Source organism: Vicugna pacos, unplaced genomic scaffold (assembly GCF_048564905.1).
Source record: "Vicugna pacos unplaced genomic scaffold, VicPac4 scaffold_203, whole genome shotgun sequence".
Taxonomy (NCBI): domain Eukaryota; kingdom Metazoa; phylum Chordata; class Mammalia; order Artiodactyla; family Camelidae; genus Vicugna; species Vicugna pacos.
Window position 1 is genome coordinate 329,709 of NW_027328882.1, and position 27,315 is coordinate 357,023.

A 27,315-nucleotide genomic window follows, 5' to 3' on the forward strand; every position below is an offset into this window, starting at 1 on the left:
AGGAGTGCGCAGGTCCAGGAGTGTGCAGGCCCAGTTGTGTGCAGGCCCAGGATTGTGCAGGCCCTGTCGACCCTGGAGGGCAGGATGCCGTGACCAGAGGAGGCGCTCTGTAGGACTGGGGGCGGAGGGCGGGAGAGCAGGCGGTTGGAGAGTCGGTGGTGAGGGCTGGAAAGGGGCAGAGCTGCACCAACCAGGTGTGCGGACCTGAGGGCGTGAGGCTGGGCGGCCTGCCGAGGGTGTTCCTGCAGCAGTGCTGGCCCTGGGTGAGGATGTGGTGGGACCAGGGCTGAGCCAGCGGGGCAGAAGGAGGAGGAGCGGGGAGGAGGGCGCCAGAGGGTGCACAGTGGACCGGTCACTGGGCATCTGCAGGTTTGGAGGCGCTCTGCTGTGTGGGGCTCCAGGCCTCCCTGGGTCTGGGGACGTGGGTGTGATGTGACTCGGAAGGAGGCCGGGTGCGCTTCGGACAGCACCCGCCATCTCTCCCACCCAGGCCCAGTGCTCATGGTCGTGTTGCAGCCTCAGTTTTCCGTCCACTGTCCCAGCAACCCGTTGGTGGTATTCTGAGCAGAGGCAGAGGGTGAGAGTCCTGACTTGGCTTTCCTTCCCTGTGTTTCCAAGTCCACACTCATTCCGCAAGTCGCACGACAGGCCAAGAAATCGGGAGACGCGGTGTCGGGGTAAAGAATAGTGAGTTGATTTGGAAAGCCAGCTGACCGAGAAGATGGCAGGCTAATGTCCTGGAGAGCCACCTTCTCCGAGTGAGAATTCAGGCTCCTTTTACGCTAAAAAGGAGAGGGGTTGTGGGTGGTTGGTGCAAAGTCCTTGGTGCAGGAATTCTTTGTTTTTGCAGTTGTGGGTCAGCTCATGGGGCCCCTGTAAAACCTCTAACAAAACAAATGTTACTTTCTGTTCTGCAGCTGCTTGTGTGTATGGGAGAGCAAAAGAGGTTTTATCCTGAAGGCTGAGAGCCTTGAGAACAGGCTCTTCTGTCAATTTCAGGCTGAAGGCAACATTGATTTCCAAAAGGTGCAGAGCTGGTAAGACAGCCTGGAAAACAGCAGAGGGTTAAAGGAAAAAGAACAGATCTAATAGGCAGTCAGATCTGGTCTTTTCTATTACACCTGCTGCCCCAGCAGGGCTGGCCTCAGGGAGGAAGGGCGCCCCCCCCAGCCCCCGAGAGCCGCCTGCAGGGGGTGGGGAAGGCAGGGAGGCGGTCTGCCGTGCTGGGGAGGTAAACTAGACATGGCTGATACATGGACAGTGAGTGCAAAGTTAGAAAACCTCTGGGTTTTCCCTCTTTAGGGAGGGAGAGGGAGGCTCAGCATAGGTCCTTGAGCTTCCGCGAGAGAAGTGGCTCTCAGCCCAGGTCGGCTGCGGGCGCCTCTGGGGTTGTCACACCTGAGGGGCCCTCTGTGGACGGGTCCTGTGTTCTTGGCACTGACGTGGATTTTCCTCCTCCTCTTCCCCAAGGGGCGGTAGTGGCTCCGGGGGCAGCTTCCAGCCGATCACGGCCATCCTGCTGTCCTCATGCACGCTGGCCCTGCACGCCCGGCAGCTGGACGTCAGGCTGCAGCTGGACTACGTCTCCGCCTCGCAGGTAAGAGGAGCCCCGCTGCTTCCCTGGGGACCGGCAAGGGGGTCCCTCGGGAGGGGTTTCGGTTGGGGGCTCCTGGCTAGACGCCACAGCCGTGTGAGTGGCACCGTTGGGGTGAAGGAGGCTGGTGCCAGGGACAGGGCAGGTCCAGGAGTATGCAGGCCCAGGAGTGTGCGGGCCCAGGAGTGTGGAGACACTGGAGAGGGCCGGCCCAGGAGTGTGCAGGGACAGATGTGAGCAGACCCTGGAGTGTGCAGGTCCATGAGAGGGTCGGGCGAAGTGGGGGCTGGCCCGGGATAGGGCATGGCCAGGGGTGTGCAGGCCCAGAGTGTGCTTGCCCAGGGTTGTGCAGACACAGGACTGTGCAGGTGCAGGAGTGTGTAGGCCCAGGAGATTGCTGGCACAGGTGGGAACAGGCCTAGGAGTGTGCAGGCATAGGTGGGAGGAGGCCCAGGAGTGTGCAGGCCCAGTAGTGTGCAGGCCCAGGAGTGTGCATACAGAGGAGTGTGCAGGCTCAGTAGGGTGCAGGCCCAGGCCAGGGCAGGCCTAGGAGTGTACAGGCCCAGGAGTGTGCATGTCCAGGAGTGTGCAGACACCAGAGTGTGCAGAGACAGAAGTGTGCAGGCCCAGGAGTGTACAGGCTCAGGCCTGAGCAGTCCCAGGAGTGTGCAGAGAGTGGAGGGTGCAGGCCCAGGCCATGGCAGGCCCAGGAGTGTGCAGTCCCAGGAGTGTGCCGGCACACGTGGCAACAGGCCTAGGAGTGTGCAGGCATAGGTGGGAGCAGGCCCAGGAGTGTGCAACCCAGGAGTGTGCAGAACCAGGTAGGGGAGGCCTAAGGGTGTTCAGGCGCAGGAGGGAACAGGCCAGGAGTGTGCAGGCCAAGGAGAGTGCAGGGCCAAGAGAGGGCAGGCCCAGGTGTGTGCATGCCTAGGAGTGTTCAGGCACAGGAGGGAGGAGGCACACGAGTGTGCAGACGCAGGAGTGGGCAGACACAGGATTCAGCAGGCCCAGTAGTGTGCAGGTCCAGGAGTGTGCAAGCCCAGGAGTGTGCAGGCCAAGGAGAGTGCAGGCCCAGGAGAGGGCAGGCCGAGGAGTGTGCAGGCCCAAGAGTGTGCAGGTCCAGGAGAGGGCGGGCCGAACTGGGGGCAGGCCCAGGCGAGGAAAAGCCCAGGAGCGTGCGGCCCAGGAGTGTGCAGACGAGGGATTGTGCGGGCCCAGGAGAAGGCAGGCCCAAGAGTGTGCAGACACAGGAGTCAGCAGGCCCTGGAGTGTGCTGGCCCAGGTGTGTGCAGGCCCAGGAGAGTGCAGACAGAGAGTGTGGAGTCCCAGTAGTGTGCAGGCCCAGTTGTGTGCAGGCCCAGGATTTGCAGGTCCTGGAGTGTGCAGGCCCAGAGGTGTGCAGACACAAGTCGAACAACCCCAGGAGTCTGCAGGCCAAGAAGTGTGCATAGCCAGGACTGTGCAGTCCCAGGAGTGTGCAGACACGGGGCGGAGCAGTCACACGAATGTACTGGCCCAGGAGTGTAGAGGCTAAAGTGTGTGCAGGCTCTGGGATGCGCAGGCCCAGGAGTGTGCAGGTCCAGGGGTGTGAAGGCCCAGGAGTGTGCAGACAGAGGAGAGTGCAGGCCCAGGAGCGTGCAGGCCCAGGCCACGGCAGGCCCAGGAGTGTAAAGGCCCAGGAGTATACAGAGCGAGGAGTGTGCAGTCCCCGGAGTGTGCAGAGACAGGGGTGTGCAGGCCCAGGAGACGGCAGGCCCATGAGTGTGCAGTTCCAGGAGTGTGCAGGCCTAGGAGAGGGCAGGACCTGCAGTGAAGAGGCCCAGGTTCGTGCAGGCCCAGGTATGTGCAGGCCCTGTAGTGTGCAGGCCCAGAGGTGTGCAGACAGAAGTCGAACAGGCCTAGGAGTCTGCAGGCCAAGGAGTGTGCATAGCCAGGACTGTGCGGTCCCAAGAGTGTGCAGACACGGGGCGGAACAGGCACACGACTGTACTGGCCCAGGAGTGTAGAGGCCCAGGTGTGTGCAGGCTCTGGGATGCGCAGGCCCAGGAGTGTGCGGGCCCAGGTGTGTGAAGGCCCAGGAGTGTGCAGACAGAGGAGTGTGCAGGCCCAGGAGTGTGCAGATCCAGGAGGATACAGGCCTAGTTGTGTTCAGGCCCAATATTGTGCAGGTCGTGGACTGTGCAGGCCGATGAGTGTGAAGTTGCAGAAGTGTGCGGGCCCAGTAGTGTGCAGGCCCAGGCCAGGGAAGACCCAGACCAGGGAAGGCCCAGGATTGTACAGGTCCAGGAGTGTGCAGGCCCAAGAGTGTGCAGACACAGGAGTCAGCAGGCCCTGGAGTGTGCAGGCCTAGGAGTGTGTAGGCCAAGGAATGTGCAGACAGAGGAGTGTGCAGGCCCAGGGGTGTGCAGGCTCAGGAGTGTGCACACAGAGGAGTGTGTAGGCCCAGGAGGGTGCATCCCTAGGTGTGTGCAGCCCCATTAGTGTGCAGGCCCAGGCCAGGGCAGGCCCAGGAGTGTACAGGTCCAGGAGTGTGCAGGCCCAGGATTGTACATGCCCAGGAGTTTGCAGGCCCAGGAGTATGCAGTCTCAGGAGTGAGCAGATACAGGAATGTGCAGGCCCAGGTGTATGCAGTCTCAGGAGTGAGCAGATAAAGGAGTGTGCAGGCCCAGGTGTGTACAGGCCCAGGTTCGTGCAGGCCCAGGCGTGTGCAAACTCCAGAGTGTGCAGAGACAGGAGTGTGCAGGTCCAGGAGTATACAGGCCTAGGTGTGTTCAAGCCCAAGATTGTGCAGGTCCTGGAGTGTGCAGGCCAATGAGTGTGCAGTTCCAGGAGTTTGCAGGCCCAATAGTTTGCAGGCCCAGGCCAGGGAAGGCCCAGACCAGGGAAGGCCCACGAGTGTGCAGACAGAGGAGTGTGCAGGCCCAGGAGGGTGCATTCCTAGGTGTGTGTAGGCCCATTAGTGTTCAGGCCCAGGCCAGGGCAGGCCCAGGAGTGTGCAGGTCCAGGACTGTGCAGTGCCAGGAGTGTGTAGACACGGGGCGGAGCAGGCACATGAGAGTAGTGGCCCAGGAGTATAGAGGCCCAGGTGTGTTCAGGCTCTGGGATGCGCAGGCCCAGGAGTGTAGGGTCTAGGGTTGTGCATGCCCAGAAGTGTGCAGACAGAGGAGTGTGCAGGCCCAGGAGCGTGCAGGCCCAGGCCAGGTCAGGCCCAGGAGTGTACAACCCAGGAGTATACAGACCGAGGAGTGTGCAGACCCCGGAGTGTGCAGACTCAGGTGTGTGCAGGCCCAGGAGTGTACAGGCCCACGTTCTTGCAGGCCCAGGCGTGTGCTAACACCACAGTGGGCAGAGACAGGAGTGTGCAGGCCCAGGAGTATACAGGCCCAGGTGTGTTCAAGCCCAAGGTTGTGCAGGTCCTGGAGTTTACAGGCCAATGAGTGTGCAGTTCCAGCAGTTTTCAGGCCCAGTAGTTTTCAGGCCCAGGCCAGGGAAGACTCAGACCAGGGAAGGCACAGCAGTGTACAGGTCCAGGGGTGTACAGTCCCAGTAGTGTGCAGAACCAGGTGAGGGCAGGCCCCAGAGTGTGCAGGCCCAGGAGAGGGCAGGCCCTAGGGTGTCTAGGCGCAGGAATGGGGAGTCCTAGGACCGTGCACGCCATGCAGAGGGCAGGCCCATGAGTGTACATGGCCAGGAGTGTGCAGGCACAGGAGGGAGGAGGTACACGAGTGTGCAGGCCTAGGAGTGTGCAGGACTTGTGAGGGCCGTCACAGGAGAGGGCAGGGCAATTTGGGGCAGGCCCAGGAGTGTGCAGACAGAGGAGTGTGCAGGCCCAGGAGGGTGCAGTCCCTGGAGAGTGCAGGCCCATTAGTGTGCAGGCGCATGCCAGGGTACGCCCAGGAGTGTACAGGTCCAGGAGTGTGCAGGCCCAGGAATGTGTAGGCACAGGTGTGGGCAGGCCTAGGAAAGGGCAGGCCCAGGATTCAAGAGGCCCACGTTCGTGCAGGCCCAGGTGTGTGCAGGCCCTGGGGTGTGCAGGCCCACAGGTATGCAGACACAAGACGGAACAGGCCCATGAGTGTGCAAGCCAAGGTGTTGCAGACCCAGGAATGTGCAGTCCCAGGAGTTTGCAGACACGGGGGGGGGCAAGCACACGTGTGTACTGGCCCAGGTGTGTAGAGGCCCAGATCTGTGCATGCTCTGGGATGCGCAGGCCCAGGAGTGTGCAGATCCAGGGTTATGCAGGCCCAGGAGTGTGCAGACAGAGGAGTGTGCAGGCCCAGGGGGGTGCATTCCTAGGTGTGTGCAGCCCCATTAGTGTGCAGTCCCAGGCCAGGGCAGGCCCAGGTGTGTACAGGTACAGGAGTGTGCAGGCCCAGGAGTGTATAGGCCCAGGAGTTTGCAGGCCCAGGCCAGGGAATGCCCAGACCAGGGAAGGCCCAGGAGTGTACAGGTCCAGGAGTGTGCAGGCCCAGGGGTGTGCAGGCCCAAAAGTGTGCAGGCACAGAAGTGTGCAGTCCCAGGAATGTGCCAGCACAGGTGGGAACAGGGCTAGGAGTGTGCAGGCACAGGTGGGAGCAGGCCCAGGAGTATGCAGGCACAGGAGGGAGCAGGCCTAGGTTCGTGCAGGCCCTGGAGTGTGTAGACACCAGAGTGTGCAGAGATAGGAGTGTGCAGAGAAGGAGTGTGCAGGCCCAGGTGTGTTTAGGCCCAGTGCTGTGCAGGTCCAGCAGTGTGCAGGCCCAGGAGTGTGCAGATCCAGGAGGATAAAGGCCTATGTGTGTTCAGGCCCAATATTGTGCAGGTCGTGCCTTTGCAGGCCGATGAGTGTGCAGTTGCAGAAGTGTGCGGGCCCAGTAGTGTGCAGGCCCAGGCCAGGGAAGACCCAGTCCAGGGAAGGCCCAGGATGGTACAGGTCCAGGTGTGTGCAGGCCCAAGAGTGTGCAGACACAGGGGTCAGCAGGCCCAGGAGTGTGCAGGCCTAGGAGTGTGTAGGCCGAGGAGTGTGCAGACAGAGGAGTGTGCATGCCCAGGAGTGTGCAGGCCCAGGAGTGTACAGACAGAAGAGTGTGTAGGCCCAGGTGGGTGCATTCCTAGGTGTGTGCAGCCCCATTAGTGTGCAGGCCCAGGCCAGGGCAGGCCCAGGGGTGTTTAGGCCCAGGTTCGTGCCGGCCAAGGAGAGGGCAGGCCCAGGAGTGAACAGGCCCAGGTTGGTGCAGGCCCAGGTGTGTTCAGGCCCTGGAGTGCGCAGGCCGAGAGGTGTGAAGACACAAGACGGAACAGGCCCAGGAGTGTGCAGACAAGAGGAGTGTGCAGACAAGAGGAGTGTGCAGGCCGAGGAGCGTGCAGGCCCAGGTGTGTCAGGCACAGGAGTGTGCAGGCGCCCAATGTGCAGTTCCAGAAGGGTGATGGCACAGGAGGGAGCAGGTCCAGAAGTGTGCAGATCCAGGACTGTGCAGGCGTACGATAGGTCAGGCCCAGGAGTGTGCAGCTCCAGGAGAGTGCCGGCCGAACTGGGGGCAGGCCCAGGAGAGGGAAGGCCCCGGAGTGTGCAGACAGAGGAGTGTGCAGGCCCAGGAGTTTGCAGGCCCAGGAGAGGGCATGCCCAGGGGTGTGCAGGCCCAGGAGTGTGCAGCCCCAGGAGTGTGCAGACAGAAGAGTGTCCAGGGCCAGGATAGGGCAGGCCTAGGAGTGTACAGGCCCAGGAGTGTGCAGACACCAGAGTGTGCAGAGACAGAAGTGTGCAGGTCCAGGAGTGTACAGGCTCAGGGCTGTGCAGTCCCAGGAGTGTGCAGACAGAGGAGGGTGCAGGCCCAGGCCAGGGCAGGCCCAGGAGTGTGCAGTCCCAGGAGTGTGCCGGCACACGTGGGAACAGGCCTAGGAGTGTGCAGGCATAGGTGGGAGCAGGCCCAGGAGTGTGCAGGCACAGGAGGGAACAGGCCAGGAGTGTGCAGGCCAAGGAGAGTGCAGGGCCAAGAGAGGGCAGGCACAGGAGTGTGCAGGCCCAGGAGTGTGCAGTCCCAGGAGTGTGCCGGCACACGTGGGAACAGGCCTAGGAGGGTGCAGGCATAGGTGGGAGCAGGCCCAGGAGTGTGCAGGCACAGGAGAGTGCAGGGCCAAGAGAGGGCAGGCACAGGAGTGTGCAGGCCCAGGAGCGTACAGGCCCAGGATGGTGCAGGCTCAAGATTGTGCAGGTCCAGGAGTCTGCAGGCCCATGAGTGTGCAGTTCCAGGAGTGTGCAGGCTTAGGAGAGGGCAGGACCAGCAGTGAAGAGGCCCAGGTTCATGCGGGCCCAGGAGAAGACAGGCCCAAGAGTGTGCAGGCACAGGTGTCAGAGGGCCCTGGAGTGTGCCTGCCCAGGTGTGTGCAGGCCCAGGAGTGTGCAGACAGAGGAGTGTGCAGGCTGAGGAGTGTGCAGGCCCAGGCCACGGCAGGCCCAGGAGTGTACAGGCCCAGGAGTATACAGACCGAGGACTGTGCAGTCCCCGGAGTGTGCAGAGACAGGAGTGTGCAGGCCCAGGAGTGTGCAGGCCCAAGGGTGTGCAGGCCTAGGAGTGTGCAGATGAGGGATTGTGCAGGCCCAGGAGAAGGGAGGCTCAGGAGTGTGCAGGCCCAGCAGTGTGCAGGCCTGGGGGTGTGTAGGCCCAGGAGTGTACAGGCCCAGGATTGTGCAGGCTCAAGATTGTGCAGGTCTGGGAGTGTGCAGGCCAAGGGGTGTGCAGTTCCATGTGTGTGCAAACAGAGGAGTGTGCAGGACCAGTAGGGTGCAGGCCGAGGTGTGTACAGGACCAGGAGTGTTCAGGCCCATTAGTGTGCAGGACCAGGCCAGGGAAGACCCAGACCAGGGAAGGCCCAGGATTGTACAGGTCCAGGAGTGTGCAGGCCCAAGAGTGTGCAGCCCCAGGAGTGTGCAGACAGAAGAGTGTCCAGGGCCAGGATAAGGCAGGCCTAGGAGTGTACAGGCCCAGGAGTGTGCATGTCCAGGAGTGTGCAGACACCAGAGTGTGCAGAGACAGAAGTGTGCAGGTCCAGGAGTGTACAGGCTCAGGGCTGTGCAGTCCCAGGAGTGTGCAGACAGAGGAGGGTGCAGGCCCAGGCCAGGGCAGGCCCAGGAGTGTGCAGTCCCAGGAGTGTGCCGGCACAGGAGGGAACAGGCCAGGAGTGTGCAGGCCAAGGAGAGTGCAGGGCCAAGAGAGGGCAGGCACAGGAGTGTGCAGGCCCAGGAGCGTACAGGCCCAGGATTGTGCAGGCTCAAGATTGTTCAGGTCCAGGAGTGTGCAGGCCCATGAGTGTACAGTTCCAGGAGTGTGCAGGCCTAGGAGAGGGCAGGACCAGCAGTGAAGAGGCCCAGGTTCGTGCAGGCCCAGGTATGTGCAGGCCCTGTAGTGTGCAGGCCCAGAGGTGTGCAGACAGAAGTCGAACAGGCCTAGGAGTCTGCAGGCCAAGGAGTGTGCATAGCCAGGACTGTGCGGTCCCAAGAGTGTGCAGACACGGGGCGGAACAGGCACATGACTGTACTGGCCCAGGAGTGTAGAGGCCCAGGTGTGTGCAGGCCATGGGATGCGCAGGCCCCGGAGTGTGCAGGTCCAGGGGTGTCAAGGCGCAGGGGTGTGCAGACAGAGGAGTGAGCAGGCCCAAGCGTGTGCACGTCAAAGAGAGGGCGGGCCTAATAGGTGGTGGCCCAGGCGAGGAAAGGACCAGGAGAATGCAGGCTCAGGAGTCGGCAGGCCCAGGAGTGTGCAGGCCCATGAGTGTGCATTCCTAGGTGGGTGTAGCACCATTAGTGTGCAGGCCCAGGCCAGGGCATGCCCAGGAGTGTACAGGTCCAGGAGTGTTCAGGCCCAGGAGTGTACAGGCCCAGGAGTTTGCAGGCCCAGGTGTATGCAGTCTCAGAAGTGAGCAGATACAGGAGTGTGCAGGCCCAGGTGTGTACAGGCCAAAGTTCGTGCAGGCCCAGGCGTGTGCAAACACCAGAGTGTGCAAGACAGGAGTGTGCAGGTCCAGGAGTATACAGGCCTAGGTGTGTTCAAGCCCAAGATTGTGCAGGTCCTGGAGTGTGCAGGCCAATGAGTGTGCAGTTCCAGGAGTTTGCAGGCCCAGTAGTTTGCAGGCCCAGGCCAGGGAAGGCCCAGACCAGGGAAGGCCCACGAGTGTGCAGACAGAGGAGTGTGCAGGCCCAGGAGGGTGCATTCCTAGGTGTGTGTAGGCCCATTAGTGTGCAGGCCCAGGCCAGGGCAGGCCCAGGAGTGTGCAGGTCCAGGACTGTGCAGTGCCAGGAGTGTGTAGACACGGGGCGGAGCAGGCACATGAGAGTAGTGGCCCAGGAGTATAGAGGCCCAGGTGTGTTCAGGCTCTGGGATGCGCAGGCCCAGGAGTGTAGGGTCTAGGGTTGTGCATGCCCAGAAGTGTGCAGACAGAGGAGTGTGCAGGCCCAGGAGCGTGCAGGCCCAGGCCAGGTCAGGCCCAGGAGTGTACAACCCAGGAGTATACAGACCGAGGAGTGTGCAGACCCCGGAGTGTGCAGACTCAGGTGTGTGCAGGCCCAGGAGTGTACAGGCCCACGTTCGTGCAGGCCCAGGCGTGTGCAAACACCACAGTGTGCAGAGACAGGAGTGTGCAGGCCCAGGAGTATACAGGCCCAGGTGTGTTCAAGCCCAAGATTGTGCAGGTCCTGGAGTTTGCAGGCCAATGAGTGTGCAGTTCCAGCAGTTTTCAGGCCCAGTAGTTTTCAGGCCCAGGCCAGGGAAGGCCCAGACCAGGGAAGGCACAGCAGTGTACAGGTCCAGGGGTGTACAGTCCCAGTAGTGTGCAGAACCAGGTGAGGGCAGGCCCCAGAGTGTGCAGGCCCAGGAGAGGGCAGGCCCAAGGGTGTCCAGGCGCAGGAATGGGGAGTCCTAGGACCGTGCACGCCATGCAGAGGGCAGGCCCATGAGTGTACATGGCCAGGAGTGTGCAGGCACAGGAGGGAGGAGGTACACGAGTGTGCAGGCCTAGGAGTGTGCAGGACTTGTGAGGGCCGTCACAGGAGAGGGCAGGGCAATTTGGGGCAGGCCCAGGAGTGTGCAGACAGAGGAGTGTGCAGGCCCAGGAGGGTGCAGTCCCTGGAGAGTGCAGGCCCATTTGTGTGCAGGCCCATGCCAGGGCACGCCCAGGAGTGTACAGGTCCAGGAGTGTGCAGGCCCAGGAATGTGTAGGCACAGGAGTGGGCAGGCCTAGGAAAGGGCAGGCCCAGGAGTCAAGAGGCCCAGGTTCGTGCAGGCCCAGGTGTGTGCAGGCCCTGGAGTGTGCAGGCCCAGAGGTATGCAGACACAAGACGGAACAGGCCCATGAGTGTGCAGGCCAAGGTGTGTGCAGACCCAGGAATGTGCAGTCCCAGGAGTTTGCAGACACGGGGGGGAGCAAGCACACGTGTGTACTGGCCCAGGTGTGTAGAGGCCCCGATCTGTGCAGGCTCTGGGTTGTGCAGGCCCAGGAGTGTGAAGATGCAGGGGTATGCAGGCCCAGGAGTGTGCAGACAGAGGTGTGTGCAGGACCAGGAGCGTGCAGGCCAAGGCCACGGCAGGCCCATGAGTGTACAGGCCCAGGAGTATACAGACCGAGGAGTGTGCAGACCCCGGAGTGTGCAGAGACAGGAGTGTGCAGGCCCAGGAGTGTGCAGGCCCAAGAGTGTGCAGGTCCAGGAGAGGGCGGGCCGAACTGGGGGCAGGCCCAGGTGAGGAAAGGCCCAGCAGCGTGCAGGCCCAGGAGTGTGAAGACACCAGAGTGTGCAGTTCCATGGGTGTGCTGGCCCAGGAGTGTGCAGACAGAGGAGTGTGCAGGCCCAGGTGTGTACAGGCCCAGGAGTATACAGACCGAGGAGTGTGCAGAACCCGGAGTGTGCAGAGACAGGAGTGTGCAGGCCCAGGGGTATACAGGCCCAGTACTCTGCAGGCCCAGGAATGTCCAGGCCCAGGAGTGTGCAGATGAGGGATTGTGCGGGCCCAGGAGAAGGCAGGCCCAGAAATGTGCAGGCCCAGCAGGGTGCAGGCCCAAGTATGTGCAGGCTCATGATTGTGCAGCTCCAGGTGGGTGCAGGCCAATGAGTGTGCAGTTCCAGGAGTGTGAATGCCTAGGAGAGGGCAGGCACGGCTGTCAAGAGTCCCAGGTTCGTGCAGGCCCAGGTTTGTGCAGGCCCAGCAGTGTGCAGGCCCAGGAATGTGCAGGCTCAAGTGGGAAGTGTTTGTTGGGCCTGAGCAACTGTCCCCTGTCCTCCACCTCTGTCCCTGCCTGGCTGCACCTCTGCAGCTGCTCTCCTGCTCTCCTGGCCTCTTAGCTCTGTATCCCTCTCCCTCTCATGGTAGTCTTCTCTGCGTTTGCCTGCCTCTGGACAGATGGCCCAAGTCAGGACCCATGGGGGCTAGGGTGGAGGGGACTGGGGACTGGGTGGGGGAATTCAGAGAGCTGTCCTGTCCCCTGTGGTCCTCATTTGCACATCCATGTACTGGGCTGAGGAGGAACTCCATGCCCCAGGACACGCCCTAACTTCACAGGTCGTGGAGTACGGCCTGGATGCCTGGGGAACCGGCCTGGTGGGCGAGGACAGGGCAGGAATGGACAGGGGCGGACCCACTGCCTCTGCTGCCTCACCTGCTGGGCTGGGGAGAGCTCTGCCCAGGAAGCAGGAAGGCCTAGCAGGATGCGGGCCTCTCCCAGGGCCCTCATCCCGGCCGACTGAGGCCCCGTGGGCCAGAGAGGCCATAGCCTGCAGGCTGGGGCGCCAGGGTGGGAAGGAGGCTGGGAGCCCCCTGACCGTGTGCCCTGTCTCCTGGGTGGCCAAGGCTGCCTGGCTGCCGTTCATTTGCTCAGTTTATCAGGTAATGAGATGAAAGTGAGGCTTCCAGACAGAGGGGGCGTTGAGCCGGGGGAGAATGGCTGCTTCCTTCTGGGCCTGGAGGGGCAGCCCACCCCCCAGCCTTGCCCACTCCTCTGCTGCCCCCTCACAGCCCACCCAGCCCAGGAGCCCTGTGGCCACCCAGCAGAGGGGGTCCTGCGAGCCTCTGCCGAGCACTGTGGGCCCCAGGAGTCCTTGCGAACAGTCCCCCATTGCGGTTACGCTAGTCTGAATGACATTCGTTAGGTGTCAGCTGTGAGTGGGACGCACGTTAACGGCACAGCAATGATAACAGAAGTAGCAGTCACCACTCGCTGAGTGTCCCTCCGTGGTGGTTGCGCGGCCAAGCTCAGGTGGCGGTCTGGGACCAGGAACAGGGCTCGTCTGTGATAAGGGCCAGGCACCCTGTGTCAGGACCCGAGGTCAGTCTGTGATGAAATTCAAGGCTCAGTGTGTGACCAGGGTCATGTCTAGGTCTGAGGGTCAGCCTGTCCTCTGAGCCGGTGGCCCCCTGCCTGGCCTCTCCACCCCCTCCTCCCACCACGTCCTCACCACCTGGGTCACCAAGGTAACCAGCCTTGAAATAATGGGTGTTTCAGCAGCTGAGGCCTAACTTGAATTTATCCTGAAAGACTCAGTTCTGCAGCAGTTGCCAGGGAAACTAAGGGGCATCCTGTCTCTCCCACCCACTGCCAGTTTCCACGTCAGTCAGGCTTCCACTTGACACCTGGGCTGGGGCAGCAAAGGGGGGTGGGCAGAACGTGCCCACCCTGGCCCTGCTACCAGTCCTGTCTCCTGGACCCCAGGCCTCTGTGCTTTTGTCTCAGTGTGATGGGATGGGATGGGATGGCTCAGCAGGGGAGCCCACTGAGGTATATATAGAGTGCCAGGCGGGAGGCCCTGGGGTCGGTTTTGGCAGGCAGGCTTAGTCTGGGGCCAGCGAGCGGAGCACTTGGAATCTGATCCTGGATTTGATCCCAGCTCCTCTCCTTGTCAGCCTGGTGGCTAACTTGGTGTCTGTCTGCATCTGTCAAATGGGTGTGGTCATGGGGCTGTTGAGGTCATCCGAGCAAAGTGGTAGTGATGAAGGCCCCCTGGGCAGCCTCGGCTGTCATATCTTCAGAGCTGCTCCCCTGCCCTGTGCCGAGGGCATGGAGGCATTCCTGGGGCTCCCTGCCTTCCCCCGGGCTCTGGTCTGCTTCCCATCTCCTCCACCCTGGCCCCCAGGGTCTTTCCACAACATTCCCAGTTCAGAGTGAAGTCCTGTTTGTGCAGTATCCTTGAGACCCTGGCTTCACCTGTCTTCTGAGACTTGGGCCTCCACACCATCTCCAGGGCAGACCTTCCTCTTTGAGCCTCAGTTGTCTCTGCTGTAGGCGGGTGAACGTTTGGTTCCTGGGTGGACTGAGACTCAAGGCTTCTGTGTACTGAGGTTACCAGCACAGAGCAGGCGCAGGGGGTAGTCAGGACTCCCTTGCCCAGGTTTATACCCAGAGAGCCAACCTTGGGGAGAGCAATCTTCCTTGAAGATTGTGGGGCCCAGTCCAACTCAGCCTCCTCCCCAATTGGGGAAGCAGGGCGTCGCTTCAGGTGGGCAGGCTCAAGTCTTCCCATCTGAACAATGAGAGCAGAGAGGTCTCCCTTGTGGGATCACAAGGCATCGTGCCCAGACCCAGGACGTGGCTCAAAACCAGGTCCCTCGGCCCCCGCATAGTCAGGATTCATGCAGAACTCAGCCCTGCCCCTGCCCTGCGGCCCTCCCTGGCAAGTCCTCCCTGGGCCTCTGCTGCACAGCTGGGAGCTCAGGGGTCAAGCACGGTGCACGCCCACTCCCGTAAGGTTGCAGCCACCCCTCCTACCCATCCCTTGTCTGGCAGAGGGGCTCTGCCTCTGGGTTCAGGGGAAAGTGGGACCCATGGGAGGGTGGGCTCTGTGAGAGGAGAAGTTTCTGCTAGGGCGTGGGGGGTGTGATATTCTCAGTTGCCACATCACTCAGCAGGGAGAAGGAGCCCCGCCTTCCAAATTGGGGGAGTTAGGGGTGTCCCTTTCTAGCGTCCGGTTCATTCACCAGGCCCCCCTTGATGGTCAGTTCCCAACACAGGCACGGGGACCGCTGGGAGGGGACTCTGCACATCTCTAGCCGCCCTCCCCGGAACAGAGCACCTGGACACTGAACCTGCTGCCCATCAATACAGTGGGTTCCCTGGGATCAACTCTGATCCCAGCAACGTGCCCACACCTGTCATCTCCCACCATTTCAGGCATCAGTCCGTCCTCAGATGAGGGGTTTGAGGCCGTGGTGGGATGTACTTCACGGGCATAAATAGCATAAAACTACATGGTAGTGATGGTCGGACAGCATGGGAATGCACTTAATGTTCCTGAAATGCAGTTTAAAAGGGAAAAAATCTGTATTTTATTAAAGGAAGTGGGAAATGGAAAACTATAGAATGCCATAAATGATGTAAAACAAATAAACTAAACTAAAGAAGAACAAAACAAAAGCAAATTCAGGGGTAGGGAAGTCAACTTCGGGTAGGGGAGGGGATTCATGGTGGGATTTTGGAGAAGGTGTAGGAGGGGGCAGAGGGGGCTCAGCCCTAGGGGGTGATGATGCCCGAAATGGTTCTCCACTGCCCAGCGGCGCAGGTGCAGGTGCAGGATCTGCAGGCTTTTCAGGAGCAGCAAGATCAGCAGGAGCGGCAGGCTCTTCAGGAGCGGCTAGATCAGCAGGAACGGCAGGTTCTTCAGGAGCGGCGGGCTCTTCAGGAGCGGCAAGATCAGCAGGAGCTGCAGGCTCTTCAGGGGTGGCAAGATCAGCAGGAGCGGCAGGCTCTTCAGGAGCTTCAGGCTCTTCAGGAGCGGCTAGATCAGCAGGACCGGCGGGCTCTTCAGGAGCGGCGGGCTCTTCAGGAGCGGCTAGATCAGCAGGAGCAGCGGGCTCTTCAGGAGCGGCTAGAGCAGCAGGAGCGGCAGGCTCTTCAGGAGCTGCAGGCTTTTCAAGAGCTGCAGGCTGTTCTGGAGCGGCTAGATGATCAGGAGCAGCGGGCTCTTCTGGAGTGGCTAGATCAGCAGGAGCGGCAGGCGCTTCAGGAGCGGCTAGATCAGCAGGAATGGCGGGCTCTTCAGGAGCGGCTAGATCTGCAGGAGCGGCAGGTTCTTCAGGAGCGTCGGGCTCTTCAGTAGCTGCAGGCTGTTCAGGAGCGGCAAGATCAGTAGGAGCTGCAGGCTCTTCAGGAGTGGCAAGATCAGCAGGAGCGGCGGGCTCTTCAGGAGTAGCGGGCTCTTCAGGAGCGGCAAGATCAGCAGGAGCTGCAGGCTCTTCAGGAGTGGCAAGATCAGCAGGAGCTGCAGGGTCTTCAGGAGTGGCAAGATCAGCAGGAGCGGCAGGCTCTTCAGGAGCGGCTAGATCAGCAGGAGCGGCAGGTTCTTCAGGAGTGGCGGGCTCTTCAGGAGCGGCTAGAGCAGCAGGAGCGGCAGGCTCTTCAGGAGTGGCAAGATCAGCAGGAGCGGCAGGCTCTTCAGGAGCTGCAGGCTCTTCAGGAGCGGCTAGATCAGCAGGAGCAGCGGGCTCTTCAGGAGCGGCTTGATCAGCAGGAATGGCGGGCTCTTCAGGAGCGGCTAGATCAGCAGGAGCGGCAGGTTCTTCAGGAGTGGCGGGCTCTTCAGGAGCGGCTAGAGCAGCAGGAGCAGCAGGCTCTTCAGGAGTGGCAAGATCAGCAGGAGCGGCAGGCTCTTCAGGAGCTGCAGGCTTTTCAGGAGCTGCAGGCTGTTCAGGAGCGGCTAGATGAGCAGGAGCAGCAGGCTCTTCAGGAGCAGCTAGATCAGCAGGAATGGCAGGCGCTTCAGGAGCGGCGGGCTCTTCAGGAGCTGCAGGCTGTTCAGGAGCGGCAAGATCAGTAGGAGCTGCAGGCTCTTCGGGAGTGGCAAGATCAGCAGGAGCGGCAGGCTCTTCATATGCAGCTGGAGCAGCAGGATCTTCATGTTCAGCAGGAGCAGCTGGAGGGTGTTCGCGGTCTCGTGCTGGACCCTGGTGGTCCTGTTTTTGTTTTCTGGCGTCTTCCCCTGCCTCTGCCTGCTCTGGACCTGTAACTGTTGGACGTGGAGAGAGCTTTAAGTCTAGTGGTTCTGCTCAGGCACAACCTGGAAAAAGGTACCCACATGCCTCCCTTTCCACGTGCCTTTTCAAGGACAGAAATCTTCCCAGAGCTTTGCAGGCAGCTCCCACTGAGCAAGTGCCCACAGGCACTTGTTCTGTGACTGAATTCTTCCAGACAGGTGGTCTGAGGCCAGTCTTTGCTCTGGTCCCAACTACAGACTTTGGGGATGCCTCCCTGTGTGGCCCAGCCCTCCGCCCTCCCTCACCTACACACCCACACCGGCCCCGCCCTTCTCACCTTTGGGCTCTGCTTCGGGGGGCTCCTGGTCCTCTACCTGAATCCCCAGGAGGTGGGCACGGTGCTCCAGGTCAGAGCCGGGGGTGCTGAGCTGCCCCTCAGCCCTGGGCAAGATCCTGGGGAGAGACCTGGGCGATGTCTGGGCAGGAGGCCGTGGTGGTGGGGAGCCCTTCATACCCAGACTCTTCTGGAGCCTGTGCTGGCCTTCCACAGTGTGGCACACCAGCCCCTCACTTGGAGAGGTGGCATGAGTGTCCTGGTTCCCCGGATCCTGCGGTGTCTGGCTCTGCAATGACAGTGACCGGCAGCCGGCCCGGTCCGGAGGTCTCAGAGCCCTGCCCGGCCAGGACCACTCCTGCTTCTGCCCCACTCGACCCTCTGCTGCCAGATCCGACTGGGACCTTGGTCATCTCAGTCACCCGGGAGGCAAGAGACACACCCTAGGGCATGGGCGCCACCTCGGGCAGCAGGGCCCTGCCCCGGTTCTCCACATCCCAGCCAGCCCACTTGGACCCAGGCTGGGGACGTGATCGGCCCCCCAGGCCTCTGACCCTTCCTCAGCCTGCTCTTGCTTGAGGCAGGACCCCCCCCCAACATGACTGCCCCACCGCCACCAGTCAGGAAGGGGCCGTGGGGCCACCCGGGTGGGGTCTGAGTGGTGACCCGGCCTGGGCGGGCCTGCCCTGGGCCTCCCTGTGTTACCTTTCGGTCCCTCTGGCCAAAAGGCCAGAGGCGCCTGGGGTGAGACCCGACCCACTGTCGGCACTGTTGGCAAAGGCCGTTGCTGCGGGCTTTCCGGGGGCCGCGACCTCGGGATCTTGGGATGCAACAAAACATGTCTGAGCTGAGCTGAGTTCACCAGCCAAGTCAGTTGAGAAGTGTCCTTCTCTACACAGCGGGTGCCTGGTGACCTGGGTCCCAAGTTCTGTTGGGCTCTGTTGCCAGGGAAGTGAGGTCACTTCCTGGGGTCCCCTTCCCCAAGCTTCCTCCTTACACAAAGCTCCCCAAGGGCCTCTCTGGGCTGCTGATGGCTCACTTCCCACCCCATGCCATGTCCACCCAGTGACACCAACTCGGCCCCTCCTATTGCCCTGGGGAGGCCTGGATGCAGCCAGGGTCACAGCTCTGACGACACAGCTGGGTTCAGACCCGGCTCCCCCGCCAGCAGTGCTGTCACCCTGGACAAGCCACCTGCTTCTCAGGGTCTCCCCAATCCCCCATTGGCCCAGTGGGGATCATTCAGGACCCTGCTTCCTAGGAAAGCCATCATGTCTCTAGAACCACAAACACCTACTGCACCTGTCACCTCTGCGGGCTGGCATCACAGGGAGCTCATGCACAGACTCAGCAAAGGAAGGGCCCCACAGAGGGCTTGTGGGGAGCAGGGCACACCCCACACAGGCCGGGGTCTGCCCTGGGATCTGGGGAAAGTCACCCTCCTTGCCGCCTGCTTCCCAGCTCCCTGTCGGCGGGTTGAAATTAAACACAACTCTGATATCGTCCATTCTGGCATGCGACCTCCTAGGTCGTTCTGTCATGTCAGATTCAGGCCCAGTGCCCCATCTAGGCCTCTAGGGTGCGCTGCCCCACAGTGGCTCCCTGCTTTTTTTTTGCCTTCTGGTCACACATCCTTGTGTGATTCCCACACAGTCCCCTGCAGGTTGGATGGATACTGGGACCGGGTTCTGCCAAATTGGGGGCAGGTGCAGGCAAGGAAAGGCCCAGGAGTGTGCAGGCACAGGAGTGTTCAGGCCCATTAGTGTGCAGGCCCAGGCCAGGGCAGGCCCAGGTGTGTACAAGTCCAGGAGTGTGCAGGTCCAGGAGTGTACAGGCCGAAGAGAGGGCATGCCCAGGAGTGTGCAGGCCCAGGAGTGTGCAGGCCCAGGAGTGTGCAGGTCAAGGAGAGGGCGGGTCTAATTGGGGGCGGCCCAGGCGAGGAAAGGCCCAGGAACGTACAGGCCCAGGAGTGTGCAGACGAGGGATTGTGCGGGCCCAGGAGAAGGCAGGCCCAAGAGTGTGCAGACACAGAAGTCAGCAGGCCCTGGAGTGTGCAGGCCTAGTAGTGTGCAGACAGAGGAGTGTGCAGGCCCAGGAGGGTGCATTTCCAGGAGTGTGCAGGCCCATTATTGTGCAGGCCCAAGAGTGTACAGGTCCAGGAGTGTGCAGGCCCAGGGGTGTGCAGACATAGGAGTGTGTAGTCCCAGGAGTGTGCCGGCACAGGTGGGAACAGGCCTAGGAGTGTGCAGGCACAAGTGGGAGTAGGCCCAGGAGTGTGCCGGCACAGGAGGGAGCAGGCCCAGGAGTGTGCAGGCCAAGGAGAGTGTAGGCCCAGGAGAGGGCAGGCCCAGGAGTGTGCAGGCCCAGGAGTGTGCAGCCCCAGGTGTGTGCAGACAGAAGCTTGTCCAGGGCCAGGAGAGTGCAGGCCCAGGGCAGGTCAGTCCCAGGAGTGTACTGTCCCAGGAGTATCCAAGGCCAGGAGTGTGCAGAGACAGGAGTGTGCAGGCCCAGGAGTGAACAGGCCCAGATTCGTGCAGGCCCAGGTGTGTGTAGGCCCTGGAGTGTGCAGCCCCAGAGGTCTGCAGACACAAGACGGAACAGGCCTAGGAGTGTGCAGGCCAAAGAGTGTGCAGACCTGGGACTGTGCAGTCTCAGGGGTGTGCAAACACGGGGTAGAGCAGGTACTCGAGTGTACTGGCCCAGGAGTGTAGAGGCCCAGGTGTGTGCAGGCTCTGGGATGTGCAGGCCCAGGAGTGTGCAGGCCTAGGAGTGTGCAGACAGAGGAGTGTGCAGGCCCAGGATGGTACATTTCCAGGAGTGTGCAGGCCCATTAGTGGGCAGGCCCAGGAGTGTACAAGTCCAGGAGTGTGCAGGCCCAGGAGTATGCATCACAGTAGTGTGCAGACCCAGAGGTGTGCCGGCACAGGTTGGAACAGGCCTATGAGTGTGCAGGCACGGGAGGAAGAAGGCCCAAGAGTGTGCAGGCCAAGGAGAGTGCAGTCCCAGGAGTGTGCAGTCCCAGGAGTGTGCAGGCCCAAGAGTGTGCAGGTCCAGGAGAGGGCCAGCCGAATTGGGGGCAGGCCCAGGCACGGAAAGGCCCAGGAGCGTGCAGGCCCCAGGAGTGTGCAGACGAGGGATTGTTCGGTCCCAGTAGAAGGCAGGCCCTGGAGGGTAGAGGGCCAGATGTGTGCAGGGCCTGTAGTGTTCAGGCCCAGGTGTGTGCAGGACAGGTGAGGGCCGTCACAGGAGAGGGCAGGGCCAAATGGGGCAGGCCCAGGAGTGTGCAGACAGAGGAGTGTGCAGGCCCAGGAGTGTGCATTCCCAGGAGTGTCAGGCCTATTAGTGTGCAGGCCCAGGCCAGGGCAGGCCCAGGAGTGTACAAGTCCAGGAGTGTGCAAGCTTAGGAGTGTTCAGGCCGAAGAGAGTGCAGGCCCAGGAGAGGGCATGCCCAGGAGTGTGCAGGCTCTAGGGTGTGCCGACCCAGTAGTGTGCAGACACAATACGGAACAGGCCAAGGAGTGTGCAGGCCAAAGAGTGTGCAGACCCAGGACTGTACAGGCCCAGGAATGTGCAGACACGGGAGGGAGCAGGCACACGAGTGTACTGGCACAGGAGTGTTCAGCCCAGGTGTGTGCAGGCTCTGGGTTGTGCAGGCCCAGGAGTGTGCAGACAGAGGAGTGTGCTGGCCCAGGAGGGTACAGTCCCAGGAGTGTGCAGGCCCATTAGTATTCAGGCCCAGGCCAGGGCTGGCCCAGGAGTGTACAGGCCCAGGAGCGTACGGGCCCAGGTGTGTCAGGCACAGGAGTGTGCAGGCGCACAAGTGTGCAGTCCCAGAAGTGTGATGGCACAGGAGGGAGCAGGCCCAGAAGTGTGCAGATCCAGGACTGTGCAGGCGTAGGATAGGTGAGGCCCAGGAGTGTGCAGACAAGAGGAGTGTGCAGGCCGAGGAGCGTGCAGGCCCAGGTGTGTCAGGCACAGGGGTGTGCAGGCGCACAAGTGTGCAGTCCCAGAAGGGTGATGGCACAGGAGGGAGCAGGTCCAGAAGTGTGCAGATCCAGGACTGTGCAGGCGTACGATAGGTCAGGCCCAGGAGTGTGCAGCTCCAGGAGAGTGCCGGCCGAACTGGGGCAGGCCCAGGAGAGAGAAGGCCCAGGGTTGTACAGGCCCAGGAGTATGCAGTCACAAGAGTGAGCAGATACAGGAGTGTACAGGCCAAAGTTCGTGCAGGCCCAGGTGTGCGCAGGTCCAGGAGCGTGCAGGCCCAGAAGTGTGCAGATACAATACGGAACGGGCCCGGGAGTGTACAGGCCCAGGTTCCTGCAGGCCCAGGTGTGCGTAGGTCCAGGAGTGCGCAGGTCCAGGAGTGTGCAGGCCCAGTTGTGTGCAGGCCCAGGATTGTGCAGGCCCTGTCGACCCTGGAGGGCAGGATGCCGTGACCAGAGGAGGCGCTCTGTAGGACTGGGGGCGGAGGGCGGGAGAGCAGGCGGTTGGAGAGTCGGTGGTGAGGGCTGGAAAGGGGCAGAGCTGCACCAACCAGGTGTGCGGACCTGAGGGCGTGAGGCTGGGCGGCCTGCCGAGGGTGTTCCTGCAGCAGTGCTGGCCCTGGGTGAGGATGTGGTGGGACCAGGGCTGAGCCAGCGGGGCAGAAGGAGGAGGAGCGGGGAGGAGGGCGCCAGAGGGTGCACAGTGGACCGGTCACTGGGCATCTGCAGGTTTGGAGGCGCTCTGCTGTGTGGGGCTCCAGGCCTCCCTGGGTCTGGGGACGTGGGTGTGATGTGACTCGGAAGGAGGCCGGGTGCGCTTCGGACAGCACCCGCCATCTCTCCCACCCAGGCCCAGTGCTCATGGTCGTGTTGCAGCCTCAGTTTTCCGTCCACTGTCCCAGCAACCCGTTGGTGGTATTCTGAGCAGAGGCAGAGGGTGAGAGTCCTGACTTGGCTTTCCTTCCCTGTGTTTCCAAGTCCACACTCATTCCGCAAGTCGCACGACAGGCCAAGAAATCGGGAGACGCGGTGTCGGGGTAAAGAATAGTGAGTTGATTTGGAAAGCCAGCTGACCGAGAAGATGGCAGGCTAATGTCCTGGAGAGCCACCTTCTCCGAGTGAGAATTCAGGCTCCTTTTACGCTAAAAAGGAGAGGGGTTGTGGGTGGTTGGTGCAAAGTCCTTGGTGCAGGAATTCTTTGTTTTTGCAGTTGTGGGTCAGCCCATGGGGCCCCTGTAAAACCTCTAACAAAACAAATGTTACTTTCTGTTCTGCAGCTGCTTGTGTGTATGGGAGAGCAAAAGAGGTTTTATCCTGAAGGCTGAGAGCCTTGAGAACAGGCTCTTCTGTCAATTTCAGGCTGAAGGCAACATTGATTTCCAAAAGGTGCAGAGCTGGTAAGACAGCCTGGAAAACAGCAGAGGGTTAAAGGAAAAAGAACAGATCTAATAGGCAGTCAGATCTGGTCTTTTCTATTACACCTGCTGCCCCAGCAGGGCTGGCCTCAGGGAGGAAGGGCGCCCCCCCCAGCCCCCGAGAGCCGCCTGCAGGGGGTGGGGAAGGCAGGGAGGGGGTCTGCCGTGCTGGGGAGGTAAACTAGACATGGCTGATACATGGACAGTGAGTGCAAAGTTAGAAAACCTCTGGGTTTTCCCTCTTTAGGGAGGGAGAGGGAGGCTCAGCATAGGTCCTTGAGCTTCCGCGAGAGAAGTGGCTCTCAGCCCAGGTCGGCTGCGGGCGCCTCTGGGGTTGTCACACCTGAGGGGCCCTCTGTGGACGGGTCCTGTGTTCTTGGCACTGACGTGGATTTTCCTCCTCCTCTTCCCCAAGGGGCGGTAGTGGCTCCGGGGGCAGCTTCCAGCCGATCACGGCCATCCTGCTGTCCTCATGCACGCTGGCCCTGCACGCCCGGCAGCTGGACGTCAGGCTGCAGCTGGACTACGTCTCCGCCTCGCAGGTAAGAGGAGCCCCGCTGCTTCCCTGGGGACCGGCAAGGGGGTCCCTCGGGAGGGGTTTCGGTTGGGGGCTCCTGGCTAGACGCCACAGCCGTGTGAGTGGCACCGTTGGGGTGAAGGAGGCTGGTGCCAGGAACAGGGCAGGTCCAGGAGTATGCAGGCCCAGGAGTGTGCGGGCCCAGGAGTGTGGAGACACTGGAGAGGGCCGGCCCAGGAGTGTGCAGGGACAGATGTGAGCAGACCCTGGAGTGTGCAGGTCCATGAGAGGGTCGGGCGAAGTGGGGGCTGGCCCGGGATAGGGCATGGCCAGGGGTGTGCAGGCCCAGAGTGTGCTTGCCCAGGGTTATGCAGACACAGGACTGTGCAGGTGCAGGAGTGTGTAGGCCCAGGAGATTGCTGGCACAGGTGGGAACAGGCCTAGGAGTGTGCAGGCATAGGTGGGAGGAGGCCCAGGAGTGTGCAGGCCCAGTAGTGTGCAGGCCCAGGAGTGTGCATACAGAGGAGTGTGCAGGCTCAGTAGGGTGCAGGCCCAGGCCAGGGCAGGCCTAGGAGAGTACAGGCCCAGGAGTGTGCATGTCCAGGAGTGTGCAGACACCAGAGTGTGCAGAGACAGAAGTGTGCAGGCCCAGGAGTGTACAGGCTCAGGCCTGAGCAGTCCCAGGAGTGTGCAGAGAGTGGAGGGTGCAGGCCCAGGCCATGGCAGGCCCAGGAGTGTGCAGTCCCAGGAGTGTGCCGGCACACGTGGCAACAGGCCTAGGAGTGTGCAGGCATAGGTGGGAGCAGGCCCAGGAGTGTGCAACCCAGGAGTGTGCAGAACCAGGTAGGGGAGGCCTAAGGGTGTTCAGGCGCAGGAGGGAACAGGCCAGGAGTGTGCAGGCCAAGGAGAGTGCAGGGCCAAGAGAGGGCAGGCCCAGGTGTGTGCATGCCTAGGAGTGTTCAGGCACAGGAGGGAGGAGGCACACGAGTGTGCAGACGCAGGAGTGGGCAGACACAGGATTCAGCAGGCCCAGTAGTGTGCAGGTCCAGGAGTGTGCAAGCCCAGGAGTGTGCAGGCCAAGGAGAGTGCAGGCCCAGGAGAGGGCAGGCCGAGGAGTGTGCAGGCCCAAGAGTGTGCAGGTCCAGGAGAGGGCGGGCCGAACTGGGGGCAGGCCCAGGCGAGGAAAAGCCCAGGAGCGTGCGGCCCAGGAGTGTGCAGACGAGGGATTGTGCGGGCCCAGGAGAAGGCAGGCCCAAGAGTGTGCAGACACAGGAGTCAGCAGGCCCTGGAGTGTGCTGGCCCAGGTGTGTGCAGGCCCAGGAGAGTGCAGACAGAGAGTGTGGAGTCCCAGTAGTGTGCAGGCCCAGTTGTGTGCAGGCCCAGGATTTGCAGGTCCTGGAGTGTGCAGGCCCAGAGGTGTGCAGACACAAGTCGAACAACCCCAGGAGTCTGCAGGCCAAGAAGTGTGCATAGCCAGGACTGTGCAGTCCCAGGAGTGTGCAGACACGGGGCGGAGCAGTCACACGAATGTACTGGCCCAGGAGTGTAGAGGCTAAAGTGTGTGCAGGCTCTGGGATGCGCAGGCCCAGGAGTGTGCAGGTCCAGGGGTGTGAAGGCCCAGGAGTGTGCAGACAGAGGAGAGTGCAGGCCCAGGAGCGTGCAGGCCCAGGCCACGGCAGGCCCAGGAGTGTAAAGGCCCAGGAGTATACAGAGCGAGGAGTGTGCAGTCCCCGGAGTGTGCAGAGACAGGGGTGTGCAGGCCCAGGAGACGGCAGGCCCATGAGTGTGCAGTTCCAGGAGTGTGCAGGCCTAGGAGAGGGCAGGACCTGCAGTGAAGAGGCCCAGGTTCGTGCAGGCCCAGGTATGTGCAGGCCCTGTAGTGTGCAGGCCCAGAGGTGTGCAGACAGAAGTCGAACAGGCCTAGGAGTCTGCAGGCCAAGGAGTGTGCATAGCCAGGACTGTGCGGTCCCAAGAGTGTGCAGACACGGGGCGGAACAGGCACACGACTGTACTGGCCCAGGAGTGTAGAGGCCCAGGTGTGTGCAGGCTCTGGGATGCGCAGGCCCAGGAGTGTGCGGGCCCAGGTGTGTGAAGGCCCAGGAGTGTGCAGACAGAGGAGTGTGCAGGCCCAGGAGTGTGCAGATCCAGGAGGATACAGGCCTAGTTGTGTTCAGGCCCAATATTGTGCAGGTCGTGGACTGTGCAGGCCGATGAGTGTGAAGTTGCAGAAGTGTGCGGGCCCAGTAGTGTGCAGGCCCAGGCCAGGGAAGACCCAGACCAGGGAAGGCCCAGGATTGTACAGGTCCAGGAGTGTGCAGGCCCAAGAGTGTGCAGACACAGGAGTCAGCAGGCCCTGGAGTGTGCAGGCCTAGGAGTGTGTAGGCCAAGGAATGTGCAGACAGAGGAGTGAGCAGGCCCAGGGGTGTGCAGGCTCAGGAGTGTGCACACAGAGGAGTGTGTAGGCCCAGGAGGGTGCATTCCTAGGTGTGTGCAGCCCCATTAGTGTGCAGGCCCAGGCCAGGGCAGGCCCAGGAGTGTACAGGTCCAGGAGTGTGCAGGCCCAGGATTGTACATGCCCAGGAGTTTGCAGGCCCAGGAGTATGCAGTCTCAGGAGTGAGCAGATACAGGAATGTGCAGGCCCAGGTGTATGCAGTCTCAGGAGTGAGCAGATAAAGGAGTGTGCAGGCCCAGGTGTGTACAGGCCCAGGTTCGTGCAGGCCCAGGCGTGTGCAAACTCCAGAGTGTGCAGAGACAGGAGTGTGCAGGTCCAGGAGTATACAGGCCTAGGTGTGTTCAAGCCCAAGATTGTGCAGGTCCTGGAGTGTGCAGGCCAATGAGTGTGCAGTTCCAGGAGTTTGCAGGCCCAATAGTTTGCAGGCCCAGGCCAGGGAAGGCCCAGACCAGGGAAGGCCCACGAGTGTGCAGACAGAGGAGTGTGCAGGCCCAGGAGGGTGCATTCCTAGGTGTGTGTAGGCCCATTAGTGTTCAGGCCCAGGCCAGGGCAGGCCCAGGAGTGTGCAGGTCCAGGACTGTGCAGTGCCAGGAGTGTGTAGACACGGGGCGGAGCAGGCACATGAGAGTAGTGGCCCAGGAGTATAGAGGCCCAGGTGTGTTCAGGCTCTGGGATGCGCAGGCCCAGGAGTGTAGGGTCTAGGGTTGTGCATGCCCAGAAGTGTGCAGACAGAGGAGTGTGCAGGCCCAGGAGCGTGCAGGCCCAGGCCAGGTCAGGCCCAGGAGTGTACAACCCAGGAGTATACAGACCGAGGAGTGTGCAGACCCCGGAGTGTGCAAAGTCAGGTGTGTGCAGGCCCAGGAGTGTACAGGCCCACGTTCTTGCAGGCCCAGGCGTGTGCTAACACCACAGTGGGCAGAGACAGGAGTGTGCAGGCCCAGGAGTATACAGGCCCAGGTGTGTTCAAGCCCAAGGTTGTGCAGGTCCTGGAGTTTGCAGGCCAATGAGTGTGCAGTTCCAGCAGTTTTCAGGCCCAGTAGTTTTCAGGCCCAGGCCAGGGAAGACTCAGACCAGGGAAGGCACAGCAGTGTACAGGTCCAGGGGTGTACAGTCCCAGTAGTGTGCAGAACCAGGTGAGGGCAGGCCCCAGAGTGTGCAGGCCCAGGAGAGGGCAGGCCCTAGGGTGTCTAGGCGCAGGAATGGGGAGTCCTAGGACCGTGCACGCCATGCAGAGGGCAGGCCCATGAGTGTACATGGCCAGGAGTGTGCAGGCACAGGAGGGAGGAGGTACACGAGTGTGCAGGCCTAGGAGTGTGCAGGACTTGTGAGGGCCGTCACAGGAGAGGGCAGGGCAATTTGGGGCAGGCCCAGGAGTGTGCAGACAGAGGAGTGTGCAGGCCCAGGAGGGTGCAGTCCCTGGAGAGTGCAGGCCCATTAGTGTGCAGGCGCATGCCAGGGTACGCCCAGGAGTGTACAGGTCCAGGAGTGTGCAGGCCCAGGAATGTGTAGGCACAGGTGTGGGCAGGCCTAGGAAAGGGCAGGCCCAGGATTCAAGAGGCCCACGTTCGTGCAGGCCCAGGTGTGTGCAGGCCCTGGGGTGTGCAGGCCCACAGGTATGCAGACACAAGACGGAACAGGCCCATGAGTGTGCAAGCCAAGGTGTTGCAGACCCAGGAATGTGCAGTCCCAGGAGTTTGCAGACACGGGGGGGAGCAAGCACACGTGTGTACTGGCCCAGGTGTGTAGAGGCCCAGATCTGTGCATGCTCTGGGATGCGCAGGCCCAGGAGTGTGCAGATCCAGGGTTATGCAGGCCCAGGAGTGTGCAGACAGAGGAGTGTGCAGGCCCAGGGGGGTGCATTCCTAGGTGTGTGCAGCCCCATTAGTGTGCAGTCCCAGGCCAGGGCAGGCCCAGGTGTGTACAGGTACAGGAGTGTGCAGGCCCAGGAGTGTATAGGCCCAGGAGTTTGCAGGCCCAGGCCAGGGAATGCCCAGACCAGGGAAGGCCCAGGAGTGTACAGGTCCAGGAGTGTGCAGGCCCAGGGGTGTGCAGGCCCAAAAGTGTGCAGGCACAGAAGTGTGCAGTCCCAGG

General features: G+C 61.7%; 1 protein-coding gene across 1 annotated transcript; it reads right to left on the reverse strand.

The window, feature by feature from the left end:
* Positions 1–14,854: 14,854 nt before the first annotated feature.
* On the reverse strand, positions 14,855–17,969 carry LOC140695404 (uncharacterized). The gene is made up of 3 exons (XM_072958101.1): positions 17,562–17,969; positions 16,860–17,145; positions 14,855–16,554 (listed from the first exon to the last, which is right to left on the reverse strand). Exons 1-3 carry the CDS (start codon positions 17,694–17,696, stop codon positions 14,906–14,908), a joined length of 2,070 nt encoding a protein of 689 aa, XP_072814202.1. The 5' UTR covers positions 17,697–17,969; the 3' UTR covers positions 14,855–14,905.
* Between the last annotated feature and the right edge of the window lie 9,346 nt (positions 17,970–27,315).